At 46.2% G+C, this 24876-nt stretch overlaps 2 protein-coding genes across 2 annotated transcripts; one reads left to right on the top strand and one right to left on the bottom strand.

Moving 5' to 3' along the window:
- Nucleotides 1-4747: 4747 nt before the first annotated feature.
- Nucleotides 4748-8221, top strand: LOC125528791 (rop guanine nucleotide exchange factor 9-like). The gene is made up of 7 exons (XM_048693231.2): nucleotides 4748-5390; nucleotides 5501-5617; nucleotides 6044-6198; nucleotides 6524-6598; nucleotides 6702-6974; nucleotides 7085-7396; nucleotides 7536-8221. Exons 1-7 carry the CDS (start codon nucleotides 5042-5044, stop codon nucleotides 7938-7940), a joined length of 1686 nt encoding a protein of 561 aa, XP_048549188.1. The 5' UTR covers nucleotides 4748-5041; the 3' UTR covers nucleotides 7941-8221.
- A 596-nt stretch (nucleotides 8222-8817) lies between these two features.
- LOC125528800 (photosystem I reaction center subunit VI, chloroplastic) lies at nucleotides 8818-9647 on the bottom strand. The gene is made up of 2 exons (XM_048693240.1): nucleotides 9393-9647; nucleotides 8818-9307 (listed from the first exon to the last, which is right to left on the bottom strand). The coding sequence occupies exons 1-2, from the start codon at nucleotides 9509-9511 to the stop codon at nucleotides 8995-8997; spliced, it is 432 nt and encodes a 143-aa protein (XP_048549197.1). The 5' UTR covers nucleotides 9512-9647; the 3' UTR covers nucleotides 8818-8994.
- Between the last annotated feature and the right edge of the window lie 15229 nt (nucleotides 9648-24876).

Below are 24876 nucleotides of genomic sequence, written 5' to 3'. Positions count from 1 at the left end.
GATGCCGCAATGAACACGCCCGTGGAGTCCCGTATAATGGCACCCGTTCCACCGGTGCCGCTATCTGCATCAAAAGAGGCATCAACATTTAAACTGACGAATCCTTCAGCTGGTCTTGTCCATCCATGCCTCTCGATCCGCCCTCCTCATTTATTTTTAGCTCTCATGAAATTCTTGGTCAGCATTGCAATAGCCTGGGCCTTGCGAGCAGGCTCCTGAATGGTCTCACCATGGGTGAATCTCCGGCGTTCCCACCATATGTACCGCATGGCCACCGCCACTAGCTCCTTCCTGGATACATTCAGAAGCGACGGGACAGTGGCATTGGGCATCAACAACAAATATCCTAGAACCGATGCTCCTTCTGACTCAATTTCACATAGTTCGTTTATAGTAGAACTCAGGCCAAGCTTTGTCCAAATATCCTGCACCCTGTGGCAACTGAAGAATGCATGGCGAACACTCTTACAGTCTGACTCACAGATTGGGCAGTCCAAAGTTGTAATCATTTGTCGATTTGCCAAAACACCCCGGCAAGGGATTGCTCCATACAAAGCTCGCCACACGTGCACTTTAATTTTTTCCGGTACTCGCAGCTTCCATAGAATGCGCCAGACTGGACTAGTACTTGAGGACAATACTGAATTTGTTTGTCTCAACTTTCATCCATGTTGGTGATCCCACTCCATATGGTAAGCCGTCTTGACCGAAAGTTTTATTATAGTGCCATGAAACAAAATCCCCCATCATCCCCGTTGCAAGGGGTATATTCAGAATACGATTTGTGTCAATGGGCCAAAAGATATGTCTGATAAGTTCTTCATCCCAGTACCGATTCTCCATGTTAATCAACTTAGAAACTTTAGTGAGAACGATATTACCTCGTGGAGTCATTACCTTCCTGTTTGGGCTGCTAGCCACCCAAGGATCATCACATACGTTTATTTGTGTGACATCTCCCAATCTCCATATGTATCCTTTTTTGAAGGTCTGAACACCACTCCACAAGCTCTGCCAAGTGTAAGAACTCCCTTTCTTGAGGGGGCAATTCAGTAGGTCTCCATTCGGAAAATATTTTGCCCTCAATACTCTGGCACACAAGGAATCTGGTTCTGCTAACAATCTCCAGCACTGTTTAGCTAGGAGGGCCAAGTTAAAACAGTGAACATCTCTGAAACCCATACCTCCATTGCTCTTTGGCATGCACATCTTCCACTACGCGAACCAATGCATGTGCTTCTTCTCCTCATCCCCCCACCAGTACTGTGACATAGCGGTTGTTATCGCATTACAAATTTGTTTTGGAAGCTTAAAGACTAGCATGGCATATGAAGGAATGGCTTGTATGACAGCCTTCAACAACACTTCTTTTCCTCCAAAAGGGAGCATCTTCTCCTTCCATCCTCCGATCCTATTCAGAATTCTATCCACAATATGTTGGAAACAATCAATTCATTCTACCCTAACAATCGGGGGCAACCCCAAATACTTGTCCGTTATAGCATCTGCCATGATATTCAGAGTAGTGCACACCTCCGCCCTTACTTCTACCGTAGTACAAGGGCTGAAGAAAACGCTCGATTTGGCCTCACTTAACAATTGGCCCGAGGCAACACAGTAATCATCAAGGGCGTGGCGAAGGCTCGCGGCGTTGCTAGCATCTGCTCGCATCAAAATGAGGGAGTCATCCGCGAAGAGAAGATGAGAAACAGCCGGTGCATCCCGGCATACTCTCACTCCTATCAGATCACCAATCTCCTCCTCGTGATTAAGCAAACTTGAGAGGCCCTCCACACAAATTAGGAACAAGTAAGGTGATAGCGGGTCTCCTTGGCGTAGACCTCGCGAAGGGACAAAAAAATCTGTGAGAGAGTTGTTAAAACAAACTTGGTACTTCACTGACCTTACACACTCCATAATGAGAGCAACCCAATCTGGTGTGAAGCCTAGCCGAAGCATGATTCTCTCAAGAAAAACCCACTAGACCCTATCATAGGCCTTATGCATGTCAAGTTTTACCGGACATATTCCGAACTTTCCCGTTCTCTTCCTCTTGATAGCATGATAAGATTCAAAAGCCACTAAGAAGTTGTCCGTGATCAAACGCCCGGGGACAAAGGCACTTTGATTAGGGGAAATAATCTTGGGCAACAAAATTTTTAGCATGTTTGATAGCAGTTTTGAACCTCCGGGTTCTCCACCTTTGGGATAAGAACAATTGTAGTGTTGTTCCATCCTTCTTGTATCTTCCTGTTATTTACTGTCAACAATACTTCATCAATTAAATCATCGCCAATTATGTGCCAGAATCTCTTATAAAACACCGCATGCAACCCATCAGGGCCCGGTGCCTTGAGGTCACCAATATTATACGATGCTCCTTTAACTTCCTCTCGGGTATAGGGCTTCATCAGGTCCTCATTCATCTCAGCAGATACCCTGGCTTTTACCTTGTCCAAGACACTTTGGTCCGGGTCTTGCACTTCGGAGGAAAACAGTCCACCAAAATAGCGCACCACATGCCCCTTAAGTTGGTCCTCATCCTCGATCCAGTCCCCCGATTCTCCTTTCAATTTCTTGATAAAGTTCTTCTTGCGCCTCCCCGTGGCTGCACGGTGAAAGAAATCCGTGTTTTGATCGCCACGGCAGAGCCAACCAGCACGTCCTCGCTGCATCCAGTATATCTCTTCTTGTTCAAGTAGGTTCTCGATCTGCAGGTGGAGTTCATGTTGTCGAGCCATAGCCTCGTCCGACAGCAGGCCCGACAGCACCTCATTCAGCTCTTTCTGAAGTTTCCTTAGCCGGGTTCGCGGGCCTTTTAGAGACTCTTTATCCCAAGTGCGCAAAGTAGCATGTATCTCCCCTGTCACTTGTGAGTAAGGCTCGGTCCCCCTGGCTTTTGCTCTATCCCAGGCCGCTTGAACTATCACCTCCACATCTTCCTCCGCAAGCCACCTTGCTTCAAATTTCCTCGGTCCCGGCGGACCCCTTGGTTGTATGCCTTGCTGGAAATCAGTATCAATTAGGATCGACCGGTGATCTGATTTATTAAACGGTTCATTAGAAACACCATAGGCTAGGAATAGATCAGCCCAAGAGCTACTCGAGACAGCTCTGTCAAATTGCTCCCAAATTCGGCCTCTACGCCAGCTGAAAATGTCTCCTGAATAACCGAGATCGTCAAGCCCGCAATCGCTCAGCGCATTGCTAAAAGCCTGCATACATCATTGGGGGCGTGCCGCCCCCCTTCTTTCTCATGAGCTTGCAAAATTTCATCAAAGTCTCCTCCCACTATCCATGGCAGATCAGCCAATGTGTGCAGACCACGCAAATATTCCCACGACAGGTATTTACGGTCACTACTTGGCTTGACGTAGAAACCTGTGAAGCGCCATCCCGCAGGTGTCGCCTCCTTTATTTGTATATCTATATAGTTTGCATGAACAGCCCGAGAAGAGACTCCCAAGCTAGATTGCCAAAGCATGGTCAATCCTCCACTTCTGCCGTCACTTTCCAAAACTTCCATCTCATCATACCCTAACCTCCTTCTTAGTTTCCCTGCCTTAGCTTTATCCAGGTGTGTTTCAGACAGGAACAACACATCTGGGTTTATTCGCTCTTGGATCCCCAAGAGCGCCCGAACTGCCGCAGGTTTACGCATCCCATGACAGTTCCACACGATGATTTTCATTGCGACCTGTCGAGCCCCTTCTCGGAGCTCGCCGATAAATTGTGGCTGGCCTCCATCACAGCCAAGTTGTCCTTCTTCGATCTCTTCGAATCGTGCGATGAAGTGTCAGTTTATCCAGCACTTCATGATCACGAAACAGCCAAGTTGTCCAAACTGCCAGTTTATCCAGCACTTCATGATCACGAAACAGCCACGGCCCCTCCTCCGTGACCCTCTTCCAATCTCCCAAACAGTTCACCGTCAGAGAGAATAGATTCTCACCTAATGGTTTGAAAGTTACACCCCGCGCTAGGTTCCAGGCGAGCCTCGTCGTATCATAGAACGACCCCTTGCTGAAGGGCTTGTTCGTATGCACCGTCGCCAGCGCCATGAACTCCGCTTCCTCGATCTCATCCGGGAAGTCCTCTTCAAAGATCAGATCGTCTTCCTCCCGCTCCTGCAACTTGAGTTTTCCGATCATCTCTTCAACCCCGATGGGTTTCCCCCCAGGGGCCACACTTCCCGCTGACGATTGCAAGCCCGATCCTGCCATAGCCAAACCCTAGCGAGATGCGTTTTCCGATCCACCAAAACCCTAGCAACCCAAGACAGGGACCAAGGCCGGGTAGATAGCGAGGCTATCCCCTTAATCAACCCGAGTACCAAGTCGGGGAGGATCGGGATTGGTGGTAGAGTCCGGAACAGCCTCACGGTGTCGCCACCGGAGGTATCTCAAACCCTAGACGGGAGCCGCCAGGGGACATCCCAAGTACTACTGCTTAGGCTGAGCTATTATGATTCACCATGATTTTGGCGATCCCAAGTACTGTTACTGTTATGTTGTACTCCTAAGAGTAGCACGTGGTAATTAACCACCAACCGAGATGGAGAAAAGTAACCACGGGCGAGTGAGATTAAAAATAGCAGCGTGGTACAACATCTCCAACGATAAACCACTCCCATTGCCCATGTTTGGAGGGAGGGAGCGTGGCCGACCTGGGCTGGACGACACACACAAAACGGACCCATTTCCCGCGGCGCGGCTGCAGCTCGCGCCATCCATCCACAGACACGTCCCTCCCCACCCCCCTTTCCTCTCCTCGCCTCCCTCGCAAAACCGTCTCCCCCGCCCCGAATCTAGCCAGCCAGCCAGCCAGCCACGCGCGCCCGCCAGCCACCGGGCATCCCTCCTCCCATCTCTCTCTCGCGCGCGGGGGCGCGAGGTCGGACGGACGGACGGACGGACGGCCGGCCGGTGTTTCTTTCTCCCCTTCTGACCTCGGCCGGCCCGCCGCACGTCGGCGTACGGGTACGTGCGCGCGTGCCCGCGGGATGCGGTGCTGACCCGTGCATGCCTGCGATGAGCGCGTGATGGCGCCGCCGTTCCTCAAGACCGGGCACGGCCGCGACTCCAGGTTCTCCTTCAGGCGGCGCAAGTCCGGGAAGGCGTCGTCCACGCCCTCCTCGCCGCTCTCCTCGGTCTCGTCGGAGGACGTGGCCCTCGACCCGGGGAGCCCCACGATGGAGCCCTCGTCCAAGGCCCAGACGCTGCCGTGCGCCAGGCGGATGCTCTCCAGGAGTAGCTGCGGGTCCAGGGGCAAGCTTTCGGTCGACCTCATCCCGCCGCCGCTCGCCGGCGGCCCTTCCGACGGACCAAGGCCGTCCACGTCCGCCGCGCCGCCCCAGAAGCCCCCTCCACGGCCCGAGGGCCCGCCTTCAGGTTCGTCGCCGCTCTTCATCTCTAAGCTAGCGTCCCGGTGAATGCGGATGATCGTCCCGGTCTTGTTCCACGAATGATTTGCTCCGGTGGCCGATCCATTCCAATTGCAGACACGGACATGGTGAAGGAGAAGTTCTCCAAGCTGCTGCTGGGGGAGGACATGTCCGGCACCGGCAAAGGGGTCTCCTCGGCTCTCGCTCTCTCCAACGCCATCACCAATCTTGCAGGTAATCACTCCCTTTCCTTTCAATTCTTTCCATTTTGTGCCACCGCCAATATAGCAGGTAATCACTCCCCTACCCTCATGTTTCAAAGGCCTGTAGTGCGAGCTAAATTAATGGAATTTTTGGTGTGTGAAAAAATGGGTCTCAGAAATGAGAGTACTTGTCACCACAAAATCCAAACGAAAGTAATTGGTTAAATGATTTTAATCCTCAAAATAAATTAGTGGACATTAGAGAAAACACTTATTTGTACACGAGACAATCTTCGACCCCGCGAATGAGTACATGCACGACTAAATCGGGAGCCCTAGCCCTATCACGTGCTTGATGCATGATTTATGGATTTCAAATCATTTCAATTCGTGCTTGGTTTCTTGTGGAAAATCTTACCGCTTATGTATCCTTTCTCGTGGTGGCACGCTGTTGCAGCTTCCGTGTTCGGTGAGCAGCGGCGTCTCCAACCGATGGCCCCTGAGCCGAAGGCTCGGTGGACAAAGGAGATCGACTGGCTTCTCTCTGTCACCGATTTCATCGTCGAGTTCGTTCCTTCACGCCAGGTGGCTGAGGATGGCAGCACCATGGAGGTCAGAAACAAACCCCTACCCCTGTTTTCATTACACGTGCTTGTTTATATATGGTTGTGTGCATCAAGAAATGCAGAGGCCGGGGGTATTCCTCCTTTTCAAAAAAAAAAACATGATTGTACAATGTGGTTAGGGTCCTACAAAGAAAAATAAATTGGTTAGTGAAGACGTACAATGTGGGTTGTGCCTACTGGAGCCTTAGGCGGTCACACTTTTTTTTTTTTGCCTTACTTAGGGCCTGTACTATGCAACCTCGTTATGCAAATCGAATTACAAGTTTACAACTAATTACAATAGTACATTTTTATTCTTTTTCGACAAGCAGGTTATGATAACTCAGCAACGCAGAGATCTGCTGATGAACATCCCGGCATTGCGCAAGCTTGACGGAATGCTCCTTGTAATATAGAATTCCACACCCTTCTCTGAATTGTTTACGAGATTGATGTGAAGATAGCTGAGTTGCTAATTTGTTACCGTTGCGCATTTCTGCTGTCGAACAGGACTATCTCGATAGTTTCGGCGACAAGCAGGAGTTTTGGTATGTGAAGAAAAATGACAATGAATCGGAGAAGGGCGACGCGGCGGAGCAGAGTGACAAATGGTGGCTCCCGACGGTCAAGGTCCCTCCCGAGGGTCTGTCAGACTCCACGAGGAGATGGCTTCAGCACCAGAAGGAGCTCGTCAACCAAGTCTTGAAGGCAACAATGGCCATCAATGCTAATGTTATCATGGAGATGGATGTTCCAGAAGCATACATGGAGTCTCTGCCTAAGGTGATCCATAAGAACACAAGGACGTTATTATACAACAATCACATTTAACTTACTTGACTACATTACTGAGATCTCACATGACAATATCCTCTTACTCTTATGCTTTGTAGAATGGGAAATCCACCCTTGGGGACTCGATGTACAAGCTTATAACCGACGATTATTTCAACCCCGAAGAACTCATAGCAACGGTTGACCTGTCGAACGAGTACAACATTGTCGATCTGAAGAACCGGATTGAAGCGTCGGTCGTCATTTGGCAGAAGAAAATGCAGAGGGATGGCAAGTGGGGCCATGGCGTTAGCCACGAGAAGCGGGGCCGATTCGAGGGGAGGGCGGAGAACGTTCTTCTCCTACTCAAGCACAGGTTTCCAGGGATTTCCCAATCAGCTCTGGACATCAGCAAAATCCAATACAACAGGGTACCCACAATTCTCACTTTGTTTTCGGAATTGCTACAGTGCCTTTTCATTACTCTTTTTTAGAAAAGGAGTACCTTTTCATTACTATATATAATGCCAACTACATACATTTGTGTTTCCGTACGTGTTGTTTTTGCAGGATGTTGGGAGTGCCATTCTGGAGAGCTACTCAAGGACGCTCGAGAGCCTAGCCTACACCGTAATGTCCCGCATCGAGGACGTTCTCCACGCCGACTCCCTCACCCAAGACCCCAAGCAAGGGGACTCGTTGCGGATGCCGAGCTTGACATCCGATGACACGGACACGGTGGTCCAAGACGCCAAGGACGAGATGGGGAGGCTGGGAAGAATGGAGCCGGTTAACTCGACATTGTTCGACCTCGTGGGGCCTCGGGACGGCACCATCGAGACCATGATACTAGAATCACAGGATCCCCAGGGCAAGAAGCTGAGCAAGGTCTCCAAGATCGGCACCAAGAGGTACTCCTACCTGGACAAGCTTGAGAACCTGGGCGGAGCACGGAGCCCCATATCTAGACACTAGTGGCGCGCTGCCGTAGGGGGTGGCGGGGAGGGGAGGTGGGGTGGGGGAAGACATATGTGCCAGATCATTCGGACCAAAATGCATGTAAATATGTGTTGAGAGCATTGTGATCGATCAGGGTGCACTGTGACTTGTGAGGTTTATGTAAGCTTTCGGACACCTGTCTGTATCTCCATTGTGTTCGACCCCCAGTGGAAATTTGGTGCAGAGGCCAATATGATGTGCTGCTGATGTGTGACCCCCCCTTATCTACAAGAACTAAATAATGTTGAGATTTTTCACACTGAGCCTGAGAAATGGACATGTAGTTTTCTAGCCTGCTTCTGTACTAGTTAACCTTGACCTCTTCCAGACCCTGTTTTCCGTGCAATGTTTGTTAAGCGTAGCCTTTCCAGTGTCTTGTAGGAGTGTTATAATGTCAGTTGGATTTTTGCATAAAATCGACGACGCAATGTATGCTTGATGGTATTTATCAGACATTAACGAAACAAGCGGGGTAAGAACTAATATCCTGCCGGCAGCAGCAACAACTCTTAGTTTCGAATTATTTGTCGCAGAAATGGATAGTAGTTCCGGACGGAGGGAGTATGTACGTGTGCAGCTGTGCACGCAGAGCGATGAGTAGGCCGGCCGGACAATACATATTGGCTCGAAACAGGCTTTCGCCCCGCTTTTTATATATAAAGCACAAACCAAACCCAGGGAAAGAAGTATAGATCGGCACTGTACCCGTACCATCGCACACATTAGGCAAGTACTCCCTCCGTTCTGGATTACTTGTCGCAGGTATGGAGGGAGTAGTAATTTAAACCGCCAGTACAGCAAAAACATGGTACTGCAAAAAACAGTACTGGCAATCGTCAAAGAGCAAATGATCTACTAGTAGTAATTGCATGCATCATGCAAGCAGCATCTTCCCAATTACTGATACGAAGTAGTACAAAGATCAAGTATCAACAGAGGACATAGATAGGGCCATAGGGGGGAATCCATCAGATCCATGGTACACAAGCACGAGGCGAGAGGAGGAAGAAGGCCTTGATTGCAGATCTACTTAGATCTTGCCACGTGGCCCCGGGGTGGGGGGCAGCTGGGGCCCCTTCTTGATGGGGAGCAGGTCGGGGGAGGCGGTGGCGCTGACGTAGGCGAGCAGGGAGCCGCCGCCGAGCAGCAGGACCTTGAGCAGCAGCCCTCGCTTGGTGAAGGGCGCGGCGAAGGTGTTGAAGAACTTGCTCTGCAGGCCGTTGTAGGGCGACGCCGCGTCGCTGCCGTACAGGTCCCACTGCCCCGTCGTGTTGGCGATGTCGTCCAGGTCGAAGTAGACGCTCTTCTCCCCGTACTTGGCCACCACCGCCGCCCCGCGAGCCCTGCGTTCATGCCATGTCAGTTGAGCCACGCGGTGTTGCTCTCGATCGATGGTGTGCGTGCTGTCGAACTCGTGTTGGGTGGTACCTGCGGGTGGAGCGGGAGACGGCGGCGGAGGCGGGCCGGACGGCGAGCTTGCGGCCGGAGATGGAGCTGCCGGCCAGGCCCCGCACGGCGACCGGCTGGACGGCGACGAGCGACGCCATTGCGATCGAGCTGTACGTGCGTATACCGTGGGCGTGTCCTGGTTCTGGAGCTGCGGGGTACGTGCACACACTTTGATCAGTGGATGCTGTTAAGGATTTGAAACGGCTGGCCGTCGATGAGGTTTGTGTGGGAGAGGCTGCGCGCGGCCGACGCCCATAGGGAGGGCGCCACGCGGCCGCTTCCGGATAGGCCTATCCTGACCCCCTGACACGGTGGCGGGGTGACATGGCGCCCCGCTTGCTCCTGGCTGAGTGGAGGAGATCTCGCCGTCCGTTCGTGCGTGCGGTCGACGGGATCGCTCGTAGAGATACTGTGGGCCTACGAGGATTGCTAGGACAGCGCGTGCACGGGCACCGGCACGGATCATCTTTGCTCAAGGAAATTAAAGAGAGATCGATATACACCAACACATTGATTTCGTTCGTTAAATGGCGAGGGTGTGTACACCAACACAACGTGATGCCCATACGGCCGGGCAAGATCGAGATCGTGATGGATACATTAGCACATTTTTTATTAATCTAATCCACGAGTAGATAATAAGCATGATATGCAACTCATATACCGATACATAAGCATGTGAGTACGTGCAGTACATAGAACCGAAATATCTATGAACACAACATATATGGCCAATACATGAAGGAGCATGTAGGGATGAACAAATTATACCATTCGATTGGCCAGGCCGATGCAGCAGGGCCAACAGCAGCCTCGGCGTTGTCCGCGACCTTCTTCTTGGCGATTTCGTCATCGGCCATGATGTTGACGCAGGGGAAGTAGTGGAAGCAGAGGAGGATGGAGACGGGAAACGATCGGGAGCAGTCATGCCGAGACGCTCCCAAAAACCTTATCGCCCTTCTCTCGAGCAGGATCTTGAAGGATAGGGTTCCGAAGGCACCTGCTCTCTGGAACAACCGTGCACGCGGTCGTCGGGATGGGAACGTTGGAAGCAGCATAGTGAGAGAAAAAGTAGATGGCGTCTAGGGTTGCACGAGAAGAGAGTGAGGGTGTCCCGGCCACACTGGCCAACTCTTCTAATATATGGGTTGTTGGGTGTTGGGGAACGCAGTATTTCAAAAATTTCCTACGGTCACGCAAGATCTATCTAGGAGATGCATAGCAATGAGTGGGGAGAGTATGTCTACGTACCCTCGTAGACCGAAAGCGGAAACTTTATGAAACGCGGTTGATGTAGTCGAACGTCTTCACGATCCAACTGATCAAGTACCGAATGTACGACACCTCCACGATCTGCACACGTTCAGCTCAGTGACGTCACTTGTACTCTTGATCCAGTTCAGGCCGAGGGAAAGTTTCGTCAGCACGACGGCGTGATGACGGTGATGATGAAGTTACCGACGCAGGGCTTCGTTTAAGCACTACAACGATATGACCGAGGTGGAATTCTATGGAGGGGGGCACCTGTGACACCCCGAGACCGATGTGCCAGGTGTCTTCCAGTTATTCGATGTTGTTGCCTTGTCATTTGCTTGCGTGTTGCATTTCATCATGTCATCATGTGCATTGCATCATCATGTTTTCAAAACTTGCATCCGTCCGGGTTCCCCCAGTTCCGTCCGTTGTCCGTTCTGAGGCCAACCACACTCGCACGCGCCCGCGGCACGTCCGAATTATTATTTTATAAGTGGCCGTAAAATGTTCTCGGATTGGGTTGAAAGTTGGCATGTGGTCTTATTATAGTGTAGATAGACCGCCTGTCAAGTTTCATCGCATTCGGAGTTCGTTTGATAGCCCAACCGTTAAACTATAGCGGCATTATAGCCGGTCTTTTCGTCGGACGTTTTCGGTCTCCGGAAACAGTCGCCGGGTCTCTCTCTTCTCTTTTCTCAGCCTGAGGCCTTCTTCACAGTCCACTACCACCGCCAGGCCCAACCTAACCTCTCCCGTCAGCCCGCGGCCCTCCTCGCGCGCGCGTCCAAAAGATGTCCCGGACCCGACCCAGACACATGTCACCGTTGGATCCGGAACAACCCCGAACATCTACAAAACGTTTTCGTTTTCTTATTTGGACTCCCTAGCTATTTTATCCGCGATCGTCCGTTTGCGATCGTAGGGTCGAGATAGCCCCTAACCTAATCCGTGATGTATATATTTAGTCTACCCCTAGTCCATTTTGAACCTAACCCCTTTTTCCTAGGGATCCTCCTAGCCGCCGCCCCACTGTATCTCCTCTATTTCCGTGCCCAACCAACCACCGCGCTCCGTTCCTCGATCCCGAGCCGCCGTCCCGTGTGCTCGCCAGCATCGTCGCTCCGCCTCCCGCTGGCGAGATACACCACCGGAGCACCCTCGAGGAGAGCCCGCCACTGCAGATGAGCCCCGCCGCTCGCTCCCTTCCTCCCGTCGGTCTTCTCCTTCCTACCTGCTCTCACGATCTCACTCTCTCTCTCGCTCTCTTTCCCATGGCTCTACAGGAACCACCACCGCCGCTCGCGTACATCGTCACCGGTGGCGCCAGATCTCGCCGGGAAGGGGCTCCCCGCGCCCGGATCCGCTACCCTCGCCGGTTTTGCGCCTGAGCTAGCCTCCTCTGCATCTACATCGCGCCCAGCCGCCAGATCCTTTGCTCGTTGACCGCGTCGCTGCCCAAACCGCATGCGTCCTCTGCTTCCAGGACGAGCAGAGCAGCTCGCCCGACCCCTCGCCCGTTGACCGATCCTGCTGGGTCACAGCCACCCCAGGCCCAGCGCCCCCCTTTCGGCCTCACCTCACCACCGACCGGCCCAAGGCCCGCTGTGAGCAGCCCCAGCCTCCCCTGTGCACCTCTGGGCCTGCCAGTTTCGGCCCATTCCATTTTTTTTCTGGCCTCTGTGTTTTTGCTAATTATCCGTAGGATTGCAGTTTTACAGAAAAGCCCTTGTTGATCATGCATTTAATAATTCCACAACCGTGCGTCGGATTGAAATGTTTTATATATGAAAGTTGCTTAGAATTTTGTCTAGTTTAATAATATTCAACTTTCATGCATGTTTGAAATATTTAAAATGTTGTTTGGTTAAATTTGCTCCTATGTCATGCTAAAATACTTTAATTCATAACTACAACCGTAGCTCGGTTTTAAACAAACTTTATATGTAAATGGGGTGGAAAAATACCTAGTTTAACATGGTGGCTTTACTTTGCATGTTTAACAACTCTAAAATATTGTTTAGGGCAGAACAGTATCAAATCTATAATATGCTCATGGGGATTTTTCCGGACTTGTTGTTTGTTGTTCCGGCCTCATTTAAACTTGACTAGATAGGTAGTTCTACTTTGCTTCACCTCTTGCCATGCTAACAACATTGAATATTGTTGGGTACATAAACGAGATCGAACTAAATAACTTGAATGTGGTGTTTCGTCAATATGCAACGGAGTTGCATGTTGAGCTCCACTTAATTTGTAGGATTGTTTGTGCATTTTTCCATGCCATGCTTCATTAAACCGGACATGCATCATACTTGATTGTGCATCATGCCATGTTTATGTGGTGGTTGTTTGCTTTCTTTCCGGTGTACTTCTTCTCGGTAATCCGGTAACGTTGCGTTTGTGAGGATCCGTTGGCTACGTCCGTTTGTCTTCTTCATGGACTCGTTCTTCTTCCTTGTGGGGTCTCAGGCAAGATGACCATACCCTCGAAATCACTATCTTTACTTGCTAGATGCTCGCTCTTTTGCTATGCATATGCTACGATACCTACCACTTTCTTATCATGCCTCCCATATTGCTAAGCCAAACCTCTAACCCACCTTGTCCTAGCAAACCGTTGTTTGGCTATGTTACCGCTTTGCTCAGCCCCTCTTATAGCGTTGTTAGTTGCAGGTGAAGATTGGAGCTTGTTCCATGTTTGGAACATGGTTATTTTGTTGGGATATCACAATATCTCTTATTATATTAATGCATCTATATACTTGGTAAAGGGTGGAAGGCTCGACCTTATGCCTGGTGTTTTGTTCCACTCTTGCCGCCCTAGTTTCCGTCATATCGGTGTTATGTTCCCGGATTTTGCGTTCCTTACACGGTTGGGTTATAATGGGAACCCCTTGACAGTTCACCTTGAATAAAACTCCTCCAGCAAGGCCCAACCTTGGTTTTACCATTTGCCACCTAGCCTCTTTTTCCCTTGGGTAGGCCTGCCCAAGGGTCATCTTTATTTAAACCCCCGGGGCCAGTGCTTCTCTAAGTGTTGGTCCAACCCAGAGCACCGTGCGGGGCCGTCCCTTGGAAACTTGGGTTATGTTGGCTCCCGTACGCTTAGCTTATCTGGTGTGCCCTGAGAACGAGATATGTGCAGCTCCTATCAGGATTTGTCGGCACAGCGGGTGGTCTTGCTGGTCTTGTTTTACCATTGTCGAAATGTCTTGTAACCGGGATTCCGAGCCTGATCGGGTCTTCCTGGGAGAAGGAATATCCTTCATTGACCGTGAGAGCTTGTGATGGGCTAAGTTGGGGCACCCCTGCAGGGATTTGAACTTTCGAAAGTCGCGTCCGCGGTTATGGGTAGATGGGAATTTGTTAATGTACGGTTGTAGAAAACCTGAAACTTATCTTAAATAAAATGCATCAACCGCGTGTGTAACCGTGATGGTCTCTTCTCGGCGGAGTCCGGGAAGTGAACACAGTGTTGGAGTAATGTTTGACGTAGGTTGTTCTAGGATCACTTCTTGATCATAGATTCTTGACCGTGCTTTTGCCTTCTCTTCTCGCTCTCATTTGCGTATGTTAGCCACCATATATGCTAGTCGCTTGCTACAGCTCCACCTCATACCTTTTACCCTACCTATAAGCTTAAATAGTCTTGATCGCGAGGGTGTGAGATTGCTGAGTCCCCGTGACTCACAGATACTTCCAAAACCAGTTTGCAGGTGTCGATGATATCGTGCAGGTGACGCAACCGAGCTCAAGGAGGAGTTCGATGAAGATCTTGTCCATTGTGTTGTTTCGTTTCAGTCGATCAGTAGTGGAGCCCAGTTGGGACGATCGGGGATCTATGTAGCATTTGGGGTAGTCTTCTTTTATTTTGGTTCCGTAGTCGGACCTTGAGTGTATCTGGATGAATGTAATGTTTTATTCATGTAATTGTGTGAAGTGGCGAATGTAAGCCAACTATGTATCTTTTTCCCTTATGTATTACATGGGTTGTGTGAAGATTACCTCACTTGCGACATTGCTTACAATGCGGTTATGCCTCTAAGTCGTGCTTCGACATGTGGGAGATATAGCTGCATCGTGGGCGTTACAGCACCGCACACGGCTAAACACTCAACTTGTGTGTCTTTTCGGACGGCCCTTGATGACCCACAAGTGTAGGGGATCTATCGTAGCCTTTTCGATAAGTAAAGAGTGTCGAACCCAACGAGGAGCATAAGGAAATGATAAGCAGTTTTCAGTAAGGTATTCTTTGCAAGCACTGAAATTATCGGTAACAGATAGTTTTGTGATAAGGTAATTTGTAACAAGTAATGAAAGTACATAAGGTGCAGCAAGATGGCCCAATCCTTTTTGTAGCAAAGGACAAGTCTGGACAAACTCTTATATAAAATAAAGCGCTCCCGAGGACACATGGAAATCATCGTCAAGCTAGTTTTCATCACGTTAATATGATTCGCGTTCGGTACTTTGATAATTTGATATGTGGGTGGACCGGTGCTTGGGTACTGCACTTACTTGGACAAGCATCCAACTTATGATTAACCCCTATTGCAAGAATCCGCAACTACAACAGAAGTATTAAGGTAAACCTAACCATAGCATGAAACATATGGATCCAAATCAGCCCCTTACGAAGCAACGCATAAACTAGGGTTTAAGCTTCTGTCACTCTAGCAACCCATTATCTGCTTATTACTTCCCAATGCCTCCCTCTAGGCCCAAACAATGGTGAAGTGTCATGTAGTCGACGTTCACATGACACCACTAGAGGGATGACAATATACATCTCATCAATATATCGAACGAATACCAAATTCACATGACTACTTATAGCAAGACTTCTCCCATGTCCTCAGGAACAAATGTAACTACTCACAAAGCATATTCATGTTCATAATCAGAGGGGTATTAATATGCATAATGGATCTGTACATATGATCTTCCACCAAGTAAACCAACTAGCATCAACTACAAGGAGTAATCAACACTACTAGCAACCCATAGGTACCAATCTGAGGTTTGGATACAAAGATTGGATACAAGAGATGAACTAGGGTTTGAGATGAGATGGTGCTTGATACGTCTCCAACGTATCTATAATTTTTTATTGCTCCATGCTATATTATCTACTGTTTTGAATGTTTATGAGCTTTATTATACACTTTTATATCATTTTTGGGACTAACCTATTAACCCAGAGCCCAGTGCCATTTTCTATTTTTAGCCTATTTTAGGGTTTCAAAGAAAAGGAAAATCAAACAGAGTCCAATTGACCTGAAACTTCACGGAACTCATTTTTGGAAGGAAAGAAGCCCAGAAGACTTGGAGTGCACGTCGGGGATCTGCGAGGAGGTCACGAGGTAGGGGGCGCGCCCTCCACCCTCGTGAGCCCCTCGTGGCCCCCCCTGACGTACTTCTTCTGCCTATATATCTCCATATACCCTAAAAACATCTGAGAGCACAATAGATCGGGAGTTCCGCCGCCAGAAGCCTCCGTAGCCACAGAAAACCAATCTAGACCCGTTCCGGCACCCTGTCGAAGGGGGAATCCTTCTCCGGTGGCCATCTTCATCATCCCGGTGCTCTCCATGACGAGGAGGGAGTAGTTCCCCCTCGGGGCTGAGGGTATGTACCAGTAGCTATGTGTTTGATCTCTCTCTCTCGTGTTCCTGAGGTGATACGATCTTGATGTATCGCGAGCTTTGCTATTATAGTTGGATCCTATGATGTTTTCTTCCCCCTCTACTCTCTTGTAATGAATTGAGTTTCCCCTTTGAAGTAATCTTATCGGATTGAGTCTTTAAAGATTTGAGAACACTTGATGTGTGTCTTGGCAGTCTTGCCGTGGATATCTGTGGTGACAATGGGATATCACGTGATTCACTTGATGTATGTTTTGGTGATCAACTTGCGGGTTCCGCCCATGAACCTATGCATAGGGGTTGGCACACGTTTTCGTCGTGATTCTCCGGTAGAACTTTGGGGCACTCTTTGAGGTCCTTTGTGTTGGTTGAATAGATGAATCTGAGATTGTGTGACGCATTTCGTATAATCATACCCACGGATACTTGAGGTGACATTGGAGTATCTAGGTGACATTAGGGTTTTGGTTGATTTGTGTCTTAAGGTGTTATTCTAGTACGAACTCTAGGGCTGTTTGTGACACTTATAGGAATAGCCCAACGGATTGATTGGAAAGAATAACTTTGAGGTGGTTTCGTACCCTACCATAATCTCTTCGTTCGTTCTCCGCTATTAGTGACTTTGGAGTGACTCTTTGTTGCATGTTGAGGGATAGTTATGTGATACAATTATGTTATTATTGTTGAGGGAACTTACACTAGCGAAAGTATGAACCCTAGGCCTTATTTCTACACATTGCAATACCGTTTACGCTCACTTCTATCATTCGTTACCTTGTTGTTTTTATAATTTCAGATTACAAATACCTTTATCTACTATCCATATACCACTTGTATCACCATCTCTTCGCCGAATTAGTGCACCTATACAATTTACCATTTTATTGGGTGTGTTGGGGACACAAGAGACTCTTTGTTATTTGGTTGCAGGGTTGCTTGAGAGAGACCATCTTCATCCTACGCCTCCTACGGATTGATAAACCTTAGGTCATCCACTTGAGGGAAATTTGCTATTGTCCTACAAACCTCTGCACTTGGAGGCCCAACAACATCTACAAGAAGAAGGTTGTGTAGTAGACATCAGTGCTGGTGAAGATGTTGATGGAGATTGACCCCCTCCCGATGAGAGGATCGTTGGTGATGACGATGGCGATGATTTCCCCCTCTCGGAGGGAAGTTTCCCCGGCAGAATAGCTCTGCCGGAGCCCTAGATTGGTTCCGCCTCGTGGCGACGGAGTTTCTTCCCGAAAGCTTTCTTATGACTTTTTTCTCAGACGAAAGACTTCATATAGCAGAAGATGGGTATCAGAGGGCCACCAGGGGGCCCACGAGGTAGAGGTGGACCCAGGGGGTAGGGCGCGCCCCCACCCTCGTGGCCAGGGTGTGGGCCCCCTTTGGTGGCTTCTTTCGCCAGTATTTTTTATTAATTCCAAAAATAACTCCCGTGAAGTTTTAGGACTTTTGGAGCTGTGCAGAATAGGTCTCTAATATTTGCTCCTTTTCCAGCCCAGAATTCCAGCTGCCGGCTTTCTCCCTCTTCATGTAAACCTTGTAAAATAAGAGAGAATAGGCATAAGTATTGTGACATAACGTGTAATGCCAGCCCATAATGCAATAAATATCGATATAAAAGCATGATGCAAAATGGACGTATCAACTCCCCCAAGCTTAGACCTCGTTTGCCCTCAAGCGGAAGCTGATAACGATAAATATGTCCACATGTTTAGAGGTAGAGGTGTCGATAAAATAAAATACGGACATGAGGGCATCATGATCATTCTTATAACAGCAACATATATGGATATTGTCATATTATTTCTTATGCTCGAGTAATAATCTATTCACAATGTAAAGTATGAATCAGAAACCTCATTGAGAACCAAGAAACTATAATCTCAGTCATTGAAGCAATTGCAATTTATCGTAACATCGGAAAGAGTCAATATAAGAGCTTTTCAGCAAGTCCACATACTCAACTATCATTTAGTCTTTCACAATTGCTAACACTCATGCAATACTTGTGGGTATGGAGTTTTAATCGGACATAGAGAAAGATATGGGCTTATAGTGTTGCCTCCCAACCTTTTACCTCAAGGGTAATGTCAACAATAATGATTCATGCTAACTTACATCCAATTGGGTATATATATCAAGATCTTTCCAACACAAGGTGCTTACCAAAGGATAAAATATAAAAAGGAGAGGTGAAAATCACCATGACTCTTGCATAAGGTAAAAGTAAAAGATAGGCCCTTCGCAGAGGGAAGCAGAGGTTGTCATGTGATTTTATGGTTGGATGCACGAAATCTTAATGCAAAAGAACGTCACTTTATATTGCCACTTGTGATATGAACCTTTATTATGCAGTCCGTCACTTTTATTGCTTCCATATCACAAGATCGTATAAAGTTTATTTTCTCCACACTAATAGATCATACATATTTAGAAAGCAAAAAATTTTATTGCATGCACCGATGACAACTTACTTGAAGGATCTTACTCAATCCATAGATAGATATGGTGGACTCTCATGGCCAAACTGGTTTTAAGGGTATTTGGAAGCACAAGTAGTATCTCTACTTGGTGCAAAGAATTTGGCTAGCATGAGAGGGAAAGGCAAGCTCAACATGTTGGATGATCCATGACAATATACTTTATTCAGATATAAGAAAACAAAACCCATTACATTGTCTTCCTTGTCCAACATCAACTCTTTAGCATGTCATACTTTAATGAGTGCTCACAATCATAAAAGATGTCCAAGATAGTGTATTTATATGTGAAAACCTCTCTTTCTTTATTATTTCCTATTAATTGCAACGATGACCAAAACTAAGTTTGTCAACTCTCAACAATTTTAATCATCATACTCTTTATATGTGAAGTCATTACTCTCCATAAGATCAATATGATCTCTTTATTTCTTTTTATTCTTTCTTTTTCTTCAATTCCCTCACGATCATAGCAAGATAATCAAGCCCTTGACTCAACACTAATCTTTATTATATATAGCTCACGGACTCGATTACATATAAGGATCAAGAAGCAAAACTCAAAACTAAATCATATTAAAACTTTATTCTACTAGATCAAGATATTACCAAAAGGATCAAACTAAGAAAAATGGTAAAGATAGGAGTGTGATGGTGATACGATACCGGGGCACCTCCCCAAAGCTTGGTAGTTGCCAAGGGGAGTGCCCATACCCATGTGATTATATCTCTTTTGCCTGTGAAGGAGATGGAGTTGTTGATGATGTAGGCTTGTCGTCCCTCTTCGAAGGCATAGGCTCACCATCATAGAAGGATGATCGAGTCTCCGGGATCCTTAAATCTGCAGCCAAACTCATCCTCTTGAATATATATTCATACTCACAGTTTTGATTTTGCAGGTCGTAGATCTGGGCTTGGAGGTGCTCGATTTTCTCATGAAGCTTGAAGATGGCCTCCCCAATGTCCTTGGCGTCCAGCTTGTGGTTGTTGGTGAACTCTGTGATCATTATGTGATTGGAGTCGAGTCCACGCTCCACCATCTCCTGACACTTGAAAACTTGTTGCTCCATTGCGTCGAGCCTTGTCTCCACGCTTTCGGTCCTCCTTGGTCCCTCAACATCGCAGATGTGCAGCAACCCCTCACGCATCTCAATGGTTTGAGGATGTTGCAGCACTTCCGCGAGGTAGGGGTTGATGACCTTCTCGAAGAACTTGTCCTTGGGGGCACTTGGAGACGTCATGGTGATCTAGATCTGTCAGAAAAACAGCTCGAAACAAGAACAGAGGATATTTGCGTGGTACGGTGGTTAAAACCTTCGAGAGATTATATACTGATTTTTTACCGACCATAAGAAGTATCGTGCAAGAAAACGGAGTCCGGAGAGCGCACGAGGTGCCCACGAGGCAGGGGGCGCGCCCAGGGGTAGGGCGCGCCCTCCACCCTCGTGGAAGCCTTGTGGAAGCCTCGTGTCCTTCCCGGACTACTTCTGGAGTCGGTTTACTTACCGTACCACATACCTATTCCTTTTCGGAGTCTGAAACATTCTGGAAAGTGTCTCTTATGTATTCCTCCGGGGTTACGGTTTCAATAACATTAGTTTCAACATTTATGGGATTACCTGAGATATAATGTTTGGTTCTTTGACCGTTCACCACCTTCGAATTTGTGCCTTTGAAGTTGTTGATTTTTATGGCACCGGAATGATAGACCTCCTCGATAACGTAAGGACCTTCCCATTTAGAGAGAAGTTTGCCTGCAAAAAATCTTAAACGAGAGTTGAATAGCAACACGTAATCACCTACATTAAACTCACGCTTTTGTATCCTTTTGTCATGCCATCTTTTAACTTTTTCTTTAAACAGTTTGGCGTTCTCATAGGCCTGGGTTCTCCATTCATCAAGTGAGCTAATGTCAAATAACCTCTTCTCACCAGCAAGTTTGAAATCATAATTGAGCTCTTTAATGGCCCAATATGCCTTATGTTCTAATTCGAGAGGTAAGTGACATGCTTTTCCATAAACCATTTTATATAGTGACATACCCATAGGATTTTTATATGCAGTTCTATAAGCCCATAATGCATCATCAAGTTTCTTGGACCAATTCTTTCTAGATCTATTAACAGTCTTTTGCAAAAATTAATTTGAGCTCTCTGTTACTCAATTCTACTTGACCACTAGACTGCGGGTGATATGGAGATGCAATTCTATGATTAACATCATACTTAGCAAGCATTTTACGAAAGGCACCATGAATAAAATGTGAACCACCATCAGTCATTAAATATATAGGGACTCCAAACCTCGGAAAAATAACTTATTTAAGCATCTTAATAGAGGTGTTATGATCAGCACTACTAGTTGGAATAGCTTCTACCCACTTAGTAACGTAATCAACAGCAACTAAAATATGTGTATACCCGTTAGAGGAAGGAAACGGTCCCATATAATCGAAGCCCCAAACATCAAATGGTTCAATAACGAGTGAATAATTCATAGGCATTTCTTGACGTCTACTAATATTACCAATTCTTTGACATTCATCACAAGATAAGACAAACTTACAGGCATCCTTGAAGAGAGTAGGCCAATAAAAACCGGATTACAATACCTTATGTGCAGTTCTATCTCCAGCATGGTGTCCTCCATAAGCTTCGGAGTGACACTTGCGTAGGATCTGTTCCTGTTCATGCTCAGGTATACAACGTCTAATAACACCATCTACTCCTTCTTTATAAAGGTGTGGGTCATCCCAGAAGTAATGTCTTAAATCATAGAATTTTTTTGCCGGTATGTGAAACTAGGTGGTATAAATTTAGCAACAATGTATTTAGCATAATCAGCATACCATGGAGCAGTGCGAGAAGCATTTATGACACTTAATTGTTCATCAGGAAAGCTATCATCAATAGGTAGTGGGTCATCAAGAACATTCTCTAACCTAGACAAGTTGTCTGCAACGGGGTTCTCAGCTCCCTTTCTATCAACAATATGCAAATAAAATTCTTGTAGTAGGAGAACCCATCTAATAAGTCTAGGTTTAGCATCTTTCTTTTCCATAAGATATTTAATAGAAGCATGATCAGTGTGAATAGTTATTTTAGAATCAACAATATAAGGTTTGAACTTATCACAAGCAAATACAACTGCTAAGGATTCCTTTTCAGTAGTAGCATAATTTCTCTAGGCATTGTCTAGAGTTTTACTAGCATATTGAATAACATTTATTTTTTTATCAACTCTTTGTCCTAGAACAGCACCTACAGCATAGTCACTAGCATCACACATGATTTTAAATGGTAAATTCCAATCAGGTGGCTGAACAATAGGTGCAGAAATCAAGGCTTTCTTAAGTATTTCAAATGCTTCTACACAATCATCATCAAAGACCAAAGGAATATCTTTTTGTAATAGGTTGGTCAGAGGCCAGGAAATTTTTGAGAAGTCCTTAATGAACCTCCTATAAAAACCGGCATGACCAAGGAAACTTCTTATACCTTTGATGTCCTTGGGACACGACATCTTTTCAATAGCATCAACTTTAGCTTTGTCAACTTCAATACCTCTTTCAGAAATTTTATGCCCCAAGACAATGCCTTCATTAACCATAAAGTGGCACTTCTCCCAATTCAAGACAAGGTTAGTTTCTTCACATCTCTGCAAAGCTCGATCAAGGTTGCTCAAGCAATCATCAAAAGAGGATCCATAAACAAAGAAATCATCCATGAAAACTTCACAAATGTTTTCACAAAAGTCAGAGAATATAGCCATCATGCATCTTTGAAAGGTAGCAGGTGCATTACATAAACCAAAAGGCATGTGTCTATAAGCAAAGGTACCGAAAGGGCAAGTAAAAGTAGTCTTTTCTTGATCATCAGCTGACATATGTATTTGAGAGAAACCAGAGTAACCATCTAGAAAGAAAAAATGTGTATGTTTGGATAATCTTTCTAGCATTTGATCAATGAAAGGAAAAGGGTAATGATCTTTTTAGTAGCTTTATTTAATTTGCGGAAATCAATCACCATCCTATAACCTGTAATAATTCTTTGCGGAATCAATTCATCTTTACCATTAGGAATGATAGTAATACCTCCCTTCTTAGGGACCAAATGGACATGACTTACCCACTAACTATCAGCAACGGGACAAATTATACCTGCTTCAAGGAGCTTTAATATTTCCTTTCTTACCACTTCTTTCATCTTAGGATTTAGCCGTCGTTGGTGATCAATAACTGGTTTGGCGTCTTTCTCCAAATTTATTTTGTGTTGACATAGAGTGGGACTAATGCCCTTAAGATCATCGAGAGTATATCCAATAGCAGCATGGTGCTTCTTCAGAGTTTTCAATAATTTCTCTTCTTCATGCTCTGAAAGGTTAGCACTAATAATAATAAGATATATCTTCTTTTCATCAAGATAAGCATATTTAGGAGTATCAGGCAATGGTTTAAGCTCAAACACGGGATCACCCTTGGGTGGAGGAGGATCCCCTAGGATTTCAACAGGCAAGTTGTGTTTCAGAATAGGTCCCTGTTTAAAGAATACTTCATCTATTTCCCTTCTTTCATTCATATACGTATCATTTTCATGGTCTAGCAAATATTGTTCTAAACGATCACTAGGAGGCACGGAAATAGAAGCAAGACCAATAATTTCATCTTTACTAGGAAATTCCTCATCACGGGGTTGTCTACTAAATTTAGCAAAATTAAACTCATGAGACATATCACCCAAACCAATAGTAACAACATCCTTTTCGTAGTCTATCCTAGCATTAACAGTATTCAAGAAGGGTCTACCAAATATAATGGGACAAAAGCTATCTTGTGGGGAACCAAGAACAAGAAAATCAGCAGGATATTTAACCTTCCCACACAAGACTTCAACATCTCTAACAATCCCAACTGGTGAAATAGTATCTCTATTGGCAAGTTTAATGGTAACATCAATATCTTCTATCTCAGCAGGTGCAATATCATGCATAATTTCTTTGTATAAGGAATGAGGTATTGCACTTGCACTAGCACCCATATCACATAAGCCATGATAAGAATGATCTCATATTTTAACGGAAATAACAGGCATGCCTACAACAGGTCTATGTTTATTTTTAGCATCAGGTTTAGCAATTCTAGTAGATTCATTGCAGAAGTAAATAACATGCCCATCAATATTATCGGCCAAGAGATCTTTAACCATAGCAACACTAGGTACAACTTTAATTTGCTCAGAGGGAGTAGGTGTTCTAGTATTACTCTTACGAACCACAGTTGAAGCTTTAGCATGATCCTTTATTCTAACAGGGAAATGTGGTTTCTCAATATAAGCAGTAGGAACAACAGGATCATTATAAGTGATAGTCTTTTCTTCAACTTTAATAGGTGCAACCACTTTTACTTCAATGGGAGGATTATATTTAAACCACTTCTCCTTAGGGAGATCAACGTGGGTAGCAAAGGATTCACAGAAAGAAGCTACTATCTCAGAGTCAAGTCCATATTTAGTGCTAAATTCACGGAAAGCATCGGTATCCATAAAATATTTAACACAATCAAACTTAGGTGTTATACCTAACTCCTTACCTTCGTCGAGGTCCCAATCTTCAGAGTTGCGTTTAATTCTTTCCAATAAATCCCATTTGAATTCAATAGTCTTCATCATAAAAGATCCAGTACAAGAAGTACCGAGCATGGAGCGATTACTGAGAGAAAGATGAGCACAAAAATTTTGAATAATCATTTCTCTTGAGAGCTCATGATTGGGACATGAATATAACATTGACTTAAGCCTCCCCCAAGCTCGAGCGATGCTTTCTCCTTCGCGAGGCCAAAAATTATATATATAATTACGATCACGATGAACAAGATGCATAGGATAAAACTTCTGATGAAATTCCAATTTCAATCGTTTGTAGTTCCATGATCCCATATCATCAGATAGCCTATACCATGTCAATGACTCTCCCTTCAAAGATAAAGGAAAGACCCTCTTCTTGATAACATCATCGGGCATACATGCAAGCTTAAATAATCCACAAACTTCATCCACATAGATTAAGTGTAAACCG

The sequence above is a fragment of the Triticum urartu genome, chromosome 1A (assembly GCF_056163025.1).
Source record: "Triticum urartu cultivar PI428250 chromosome 1A, HENAU_Tu73, whole genome shotgun sequence".
Taxonomy (NCBI): Eukaryota; Viridiplantae; Streptophyta; class Magnoliopsida; order Poales; family Poaceae; genus Triticum; species Triticum urartu.
The sequence above is the reverse complement of the archived record's forward strand: the minus strand, read 5'-3'. Positions and strand labels throughout refer to the sequence as shown.